We start from the raw sequence: 8,617 nt of genomic DNA, 5'->3' as shown, positions 1-8,617 counted from the left end.
AAACGAAATGGAGAGAGGATCGGCTGAGAGGATGCATTAAAATAAAGTCTTGTTGCAGAACAAAAAAAATGGAAGGAGAAGAGGTTATACCTGAAGACGAAATCTTGAACAAGAGGAAGAGAACCAACGGAAAAGCTGGAGAGATGCGAGAGGGAACCCCGTGCTTTGCTGCAAAGTGAGGGATTGATTTAAGTGAAAACTGAAATGGGGAGTTATGGGTATGAGTTTCGGAAGCCACAAAATAACGCCAACAACAAGGAATAAAAATGAAACCGAAAAAAAGAGAATGGAGAGATGTGCGAGAGAGAGACGTGCGGAAGAAACTGAAATTGAAGCGGAGAAATACGGAAAGAAAGGAGAGAAAGAAACGGAAGTTGAAGAAGAAACACTCACCTCCAAAAACGACGTCATTCGGGACTCTTACTAAACACTAAAATGGCTGGGCCATTTTCACGCCATGATCCGGGCCTCACAACGCCTGGGCTTTACATCCTCCCTCCCTTACAAAAAATTCTGTCCTTGGAATTTGCTATAAGCTATAATAATTTCCTTCGAACAAGTGAGGATACTTTACCCGCATCTCTTCCTCAAATTCCCAAGATGCTTCATTGATAGTATGATTACTCCACAACACTTTAACTAAAGAAATAGTTCGATTCCGCAACACTTGCTTTTTCCTCTCCAGAATCCGCAATGGTTCCTCGGTGTAGGTCATGTCTTCTTGAATCTGCAAGGGTTCATGATCTATGATATGAGTGGGGTCATGGATATACTTCCTCAACATGGACACATGGAACACATTATGCACTCCCGAGAACGCCAGTGGTAGAGCCACCCTGTACGCCACTGGTCCAATCCGATCAAGAATCTCAAACGGTCCAATGTATCTAGGGCTCAACTTACCTTTCTTTCCGAATCTCATAACTCCTTTCATTGGTGAAATTCTCAAGAATACGTTATCTCCCATCGCAAACTCTAACTGTCGGCTTTGAGCTGCTTTCATTCTAGCTCGAATGGTATCTATCTTTTCTGTGGTCTGCTGAATAATCTCTGGCCCTAGAAGTTTCCTTTCACCTACTTCATCCCAATACAATGGAGACCTACATCTCCTGCCATACAAAACCTCGTAAGGTGCCATCCCAATGCTAGTCTGGAAACTATTATTATATGCAAACCCAAGATCCCTTGAAATCCATCAAGCATGCCCTCAACATATCTTCTAAAATCTGAATAGTTCTTTCTGATTGTCCATCTGTCTGAGGGTGAAAAGCAGTACTGAAACTTAACTGAGTACCCATTGCCTCTTGTAAGCTTCGCCAGAACTTAGAGGTAAAACGAGGATCTCTATCCGACACAATGGATACCAGTACTCCATGCAACCTCACTATCTCCCATACATACAGTTCCACTAATTTCTCTAGTTTATAAGAAACTTTAATGGGCACAAAACGGGCGGTCTTCGATAAGCGATCCACGATCACCCATATAGCATCATGCCCGCTTACGGTCCTTGGTAGACCTGTCACAAAATCCATGGAGATATGTTCCCATTTCCACTCTAGAATCTGAAGTGGCTGTAATAATCCTGCAGGTCTCTGATGTTCCGCCTTCACTTTTTGGCAAGTCAGGCATTGTTCTACAAATTTAGCAATTTCTTTTTTCATGCCATTCCATCAAAATGACTCTCTCAAATCCCGATACATCTTGGTACTCCCTGGGTGAACAGTGTACAAAGAACGGTGTGCCGCTTCAAGAATTAACCTTTTTAGTTCATCATCAGCAGGTATGCATACTCTACCCCTAAACTTCAAAACTCCATCCTTGGAAATACAAAAATCAGGTTTGTCCCCATTTCTGATCCTTCCATTAACTTCACCAACCCTGAGTCCGCTTTCTGAGCAGCTTTGATTCTATCTATCAAAGCAGGTTGAACCACTAAACTGGCCATGAAAGCATTTGTATCACTAGCAATGACTTCGATACCGGCTCTTTCTAAATCCATTAGCAACCTATACTGAGTGGTAATAGCTGCAATTGTCGGTCCCACTGACTTCCTACTTAGAGCGTCGGCTACAACATTAGCTTTGCCTGGGTGATAATTAATGGTGCAATCATAATCTTTGATCAACTCAAGCCACCTCCTTTGTCTCATGTTTAATTCTTTTTGGGTAAAGAAATACTTCAAACTCTTGTGATCCGTATAAATTTCTCATTTTTCCCCATACAAGTAATGTCTCCAAAGCTTAAGTGCAAAAATGACTGCCGCGAGTTCCAGATCATGAGTGGGATAATTCTTCTCATACACTTTCAATTGGCGTGAGGCGTAAGCTATAACCTTCCCATGTTGCATCAGTACACACCCCAAACCAAGCCTAGAAGCATCGCTATAGACAACAAATCCGCCTCTAGCTGTGGGAACTGTTAACACCGGAGCTGACACTAATCTCTGTTTCAACTCTTGGAAGCTTTCTTCACACTTTGCTGTCCATTCAAACTTATTATTTTTCCTGGTGAGTGCAGTGAGAGGAACTGCTATCTTGGAAAACCCATCAATGAATCGACAGTAATACCCCGCCAATCCCAAGAAGCTTCTAACCTCATGAACATTCCTCGGTGCCGACCAATTAACTACTGCTTCCACTTTTCCTGGGTCTACTGAAATACCATCCTTCGAAACTACATGCCCCAGAAACGTGATTGAATCAAGCCAAAATTCACACTTCTTCAACTTAGCAAACAGCTGCTTGTCTCTGAGTGTCCCAAGTACCAACTTCAAATGTTCTTCATGCTCGGTCTCGCTTTTGGAGTATATCAGTATATCATCAATAAAGACAACCACAAACTTATCCAAAAACTCATGGAACACCCTGTTCATCAAGTCCATAAATACGGTTGGGGTGTTAGTCAGGCCAAAAGGCATGACCAAAAACTCATAATGGCCATAACGGGTCCTGAACGCCGTCTTAGCCACGTCTTCAGCTCTGATCTTCAACTGGTGGTAACCTTATCGAAGATCAATCTTCGAAAATACTTGAGCACCCTGAAGCTGATCAAAAAAATCTTCTATACAGGGTAGCGGGTACTTATTCTTTATGGTCACCCGATTAAGTTCCCTATAATCGATACACATTCTCATCGATCCATCCTTCTTCTTCACAAAAAGAATTGGAGCTCCCCAAGGTGAAACACTGGGCCTGATGAAACCCTTGTCTAACAAATCTTGCAACTGCTCTTTGAGTTCCGCTAATTCAGACGGCGCCATGCGATAAGGTGCTTTCGAAAGGGGTGTCGTGCCTAGAATTAACTCAATAGCAAACTCTACCTCCCGCTCGGGTGGAAGTCCCGATAAATCTTCCGGGAAGACCTCTGGATAATCTCTCACAACAGGTATCTGTTCCAACTTCAACTCTTCCTTTGGTGCTTCAACCACACAGGCTAAGAATCCCTGACAACCATCACGCAACAGTTTTCCTACCTGAATGGCAGAAATGATGGGTGGAGTCAACCTCACTTTCGACCCTGTGAACCGAAATTCACCTTCATTAGGGGGCCTGAACACCACTTCCTTTTTAGCTCAATCAATACTGGCGTGGTAGGAAGCCAGCCAATCCATACCCAAAATCACATCAAACTCAACCATGTGGAAAACTATTAAATTTGCTGGCATTAGTCTTCCCTCTATAGAAAGAGGGCATCCAAAAAGAAAGAGTACCTGTGATCACATTCAAACTCATCCATGGACCAAGAATATTCAAAGTCTTAACCAGAACCAATCAAAGAAAAGAAAATAATAGAAACTATAAATCCTTAAAGTAAAACAAAAGAGTCATACCAGTGATCACGTCATTCCTACCCTCAACCTCTCCAGGTGTTAGTGCAAAGACTCGAGCAGGCGCAGTAGGACGTTGATTGCTGCCCCGGGCTGATACTTCATTCCTCTGAGGTGGCGGTATGAACGTTTGGTTGCTCCTATTTTGCATTGGGCAATCCCTGATGTAGTGTCCTGTTTTGCCACAACGAAAACACAATCCCGCCCCTTTTCTGCACTCTCCGGAGTGCACTTGATTGCATGTCCTACACTGGTAGGGCTGTTAATTACTCTGAACCGGCCTTTTTCCCGAACTACTACCTTCATACCTCCTTTTCCATGGTCCCTGGTCCATGCCAGACTGGTACCCAGTAGGAGTAGTCCTTTTCCTCTGTTCATGCATTGCAGCGTTTCTTTGAAGGGTTCCTTCAAAAACTATTGCTTTATCCACCAATTCTGAGAAGTTCCGAATCTGGAAACCCACCACACGCACATACAGTTTCTCATTCAGTCCTTGCTCAAATTTGCGTGCCTTCTTTTCCTCATCGGGAATCAAATAAGTAGCAAAACGGGATAACTCAGTAAGCCTAGCAGCATACTGATGTACCGTCATTGTTCCCTGAACCAAGGTGGCAAATTCCATAGCCTTGTCCTCACAGAAAGAGTTAGGGAAGAAGCGCTCAAGAAAGATCTGCTTGAAGTGCAGCCAACTGATTATCTCTGTCCCCTCTGCTTCTCTAATGGTCCTTTGAGAGATCCACCACCTCTTCGCTTCCCCAGTAAGCTTGAATGTGGCGTATGCCACCTTTTGCTCCTCAGTACAGGTTAGGACTCGCAAAATCTCCTCAATGCCCTGAATCCAATCCTCCGCCAAAGTTGGATCGCCTCTCCCATCAAATAAAGGAGGGTGCATTCGATTGAATTGCTCAACAGTACAACCCCCTTCATTGAAATTACGCTGGCGACCCGCGGGATTCTGCAGAAGGTCATCAATTAATTGATGTGCAGCTGCTCGTAATACATCAGAAGCACTCGGGTTTGCTTCCCTTTGGTTCTCGATCGCATTCAGATCCGACATGCTTCGTTCTCTACGACGAGGTGGCATCCTGACAAAATAATTTGAATTTTTAATCAACGCTTTAAAAAAATAGAGTTTATAAGAACATAGAAAATTTAGTGGTATTTGTAAAAACAAAACGTATATTTTATAATTCAAAAATTATAAGAATACTCATAACGGAGAATAGAAAAGTACACAGAACCGTAGTAATAGTCAATTTTCAAAAACTAATACTTAAACCCATTTAACTACTTAAGAAGGCTCCGTTATTAAACTAAACCTTAAACAACATGAACTTAGTTCATAGACCTGTGAAATACCACACCTCATGGCTATTCCTAAAGCCTGCGAATTCTAAGACTTTCCACATCAACAATATTCAATCCTATAGTTCGCTTTACTATCATAATAAATCTGAAAATGACTTCTTAATCACTATCTATACTCTAAAATCTTTACATCCTATGAACCCACAGAAATCTAAACCTCCAAGGTTTATAGTATGCAGAATTCAAACCTGGCTCTGATACCAAATGTAACACCCCAAATCCGGGTGGCTTGGAGAATTACTATCTGTCACTCATAAACACGTCTCCCAACACATCCAAAGAATAATCTCCAAAAACTTCATAAATGAAATCAATCTCATATCTTCTCGATAATCTCATTACAAACTCCACACAATCTTAAATGCAATAAATAAATAAAAAACATATCAAAGGGTCCACAATCTCCCGGTAATAGTAACATACCAAACTGATAAAGCCATAGGTCCTACTAAACCTGAAAATATAATTAAAACTCAAAGACATTAAAAATTAAGAATATTAGAAGTCCTTCTTCTAACCACATTTCCTCAACTTAAACACGTTCACCAATCTAATCCAAGTCTTCATTTGGATTCCCCATATCATCTGAAAAATATTATCATGATAGGGGGTGAGTTATCACAACTCAGTAAGCAGAAATCATATGCTAGCGTGCAAACATGAGCATTTACAAAGAATAGCGTGCAGAACAAAATATTTTCCAGAGTTATCATGCAGAACAGAATATATTTTTCAAGAGTAACAGAGCGATGGTTTTAAGACAAGTAAAAACCCATAGTGCTTTGGCATAACATAAACTGAGTATCATCATCAGATCAAAACAGAGCATCAAACAGAGCAGAGACCATGTTTCACCCCGTGGTAGGGTTGTGCTAACCCCGGTGGCCAAACCAGGCAGAGACAGAGGTGAAATCTTTCCTTTATTCTTCTCGGAGTCCTGTGTGCACACAGGAAAGACCACAATAAAACCACTTTGTTTCCAAAGTGGGTACACTCAGAGACAGAGAAGTTGGTACCAACCCAAACAGAGCTGAGCATAACAGAGCAAAGCAGAGACAGAGTCAGATACGAAAACCAGTACACCATGCCAAAGGTTTTCAGATATTATATCAAAATAATACAGAGTATCAAAACGGAATCAGACAGTTTACACACACTGAACACAAAAGCCAGAATATCTTTTCAAATAAATACACAACTTTTCATATTCTCAATATCACTCATTTTTCAGATTTCAGAAATCACATGATAGAATTTAGCTCATGTCTACACAATGCATGTCAGAACATATTTTTCTCTTTTTCGTACAGATTTCATGAGTATGCAAATAAACGACCGAGGTTGGTTTTGTTTTTCCCAAGTTCTCATTTCACCACAAAAATATGCAAAGTTTTCAGAAAATCAACCTCAGTCTCAAATAATTCGTGTAAGGCCGAGCATAGGAACCTCGCTTACCTGACTCCTGCAGCGTATTATCTATACCTTGAAATTGATCTCTATCAATCTCGTCGCCTATTCATAAAAAAAAAAATATATAAACTAAGTATTAAAAGTAAATAACACAACCTCCATCAAAATAATTAAAACCCACAATTCCAAACCATATTATAGCAAAAATAGCTTACTAAGTCACCCAAGTAGTAATCTGGACAGCCCTAAATTCAATCCAAAATATCATATACTAATCTTAATATTTACTAAAACACCCTCCAAAGTCAACGTCCAACACCAATAATCAAAAATTCTAAGACCATTCTAATACAAAGTGTTGGCTTACTCACTTAAATGACCAAGAACTAGGAATCACAAGCCACGGAAGCCCAAGAACTGACGAAATGCAAACTCAACTCACGGCAACAACAAGCTACAGAAATGAGGATAAAATCAAAATAAATTCGAAGAAGAAACTGCATGAGTACGCTACAGCAATAAGAAATTCCAGCAAAAGCTTCAATGCCTACCCGAAACACACCAACCCGAAATACTTCCACGCACAGCAACCAGAAACTCACAAAATGCTACTCAAACTCACGGCAAGGACCAAAAACTACAGAAACGAAATGGAGAGAGGATCGGCTGAGAGGATGCATTAAAATAGAGTCTTGTTGCAGAACAAAAAAAATGGAAGGAGAAGAGGTTATACTTGAAGACGAAATCTTGAACAAGAGGAAGAGAACCAACGGAAAAGCTGGAGAGATGCGAGAGGGAACCCCGTGCTCTGCTGCAAAGTGAGGGATTGATTTAAGTGAAAACTGAAATGGGGAGTTATGGGTATGAGTTTCGGAAGCCACAAAATAACGCCAACAACAAGGAATAAAAATGAAACCGAAAAAAAGAGAATGGAGAGACGTGCGAGAGAGAGAGGTGTGGAAGAAACTAAAATTGAAGCAGAGAAATGCGGAAAGAAAGGAGAGAAAGAAATGGAAGTTGAAGAAGAAACACTCACCTCCAAAAACGGCGTCGTTCGGGACTCTTACTAAACACTAAAATGGCTGGGCCATTTTCATGCCATGATCCGGGCCTCGCAATGCCTGGGCTTTACAGTTTCTATCTATAAGGGATCAGTGGGTCGATTAAACATAGGCTTTTGTTGTGTATTTCGAATCATAGGCTTGATAATCATGTATTAGTGACTAGTATTATGTATTGTGAGACATAACAATAGTACTTGCTTATGAATGTACTAGGATCAGATTCCTGAGAAAAAGTTTTATTAACTTTTTTCTCTCTCTAATGTAAGAGTATTTGGGACGAGGTACAAATAATGATCATCAGGGATGATGTATGCGGAATATATAAGCTGATCATGAGGTTTATATGGTTAGAGATCATTGATGTGTTGTGCATGCACATTATAATTAATGGTTTTAATTTTCAGAACAATATGGATATAGATATATAAATATATATATATATATATATAGTGTCTATTGCTGGGAGTGTAATGTATAGTTGAGAAGCTGTAAAAATAGACAAAAAAGTTTAAAGAAACTAATTATAATAATAAAAAGAAAAAGAGGTCAGGGAAAAAAATTGTCCGTAAATTATGCATGGAAGGCAAGGAGCCGGAGTGATTAGATTTTGAACCCAAAAAGCGGGTCAGTATTCTCAGTACCTAACTTGGAGTCGCTTAACGTGCAATATTTATTCCTTTCTGCATAGTGATCAGCTAGCGGATTTATGATTGTACCGTTTTCTGATATGTATTTTTTTTTTTTAACGTATATGAAAAAAATTAGATTTTCTTTATAGCATTTTTTCTGGCCGATAAAAGGCTCAATCCTTCATGTAGTCATAAAAATTAAGCTACTGCTACTATTACTACGATATGGTTCTGGTCATAGTACATATATGTTTAGGGGTTTTATGCATGCACAAAATCAAGGTTTAAAGGGCAGTAGTTGTACTACTGCATGATAA

At 40.1% G+C, this 8,617-nt stretch overlaps 1 protein-coding gene across 1 annotated transcript; it reads right to left on the bottom strand.

Moving 5' to 3' along the window:
* Positions 1-1,807: 1,807 nt before the first annotated feature.
* Positions 1,808-4,886, bottom strand: LOC121244400. Its single transcript, XM_041142495.1, has 5 exons — positions 4,100-4,886; positions 3,833-4,003; positions 3,323-3,519; positions 2,225-2,992; positions 1,808-2,014 (listed from the first exon to the last, which is right to left on the bottom strand). The coding sequence occupies exons 1-5, from the start codon at positions 4,884-4,886 to the stop codon at positions 1,808-1,810; spliced, it is 2,130 nt and encodes a 709-aa protein (XP_040998429.1).
* Positions 4,887-8,617: the final 3,731 nt, after the last annotated feature.

The sequence above is a fragment of the Juglans microcarpa x Juglans regia genome, chromosome 1D, assembly GCF_004785595.1.
Source record: "Juglans microcarpa x Juglans regia isolate MS1-56 chromosome 1D, Jm3101_v1.0, whole genome shotgun sequence".
Classification (NCBI taxonomy): Eukaryota; Viridiplantae; Streptophyta; class Magnoliopsida; order Fagales; family Juglandaceae; genus Juglans; species Juglans microcarpa x Juglans regia.
This window is presented reverse-complemented; position numbering and strand designations above follow the sequence as displayed.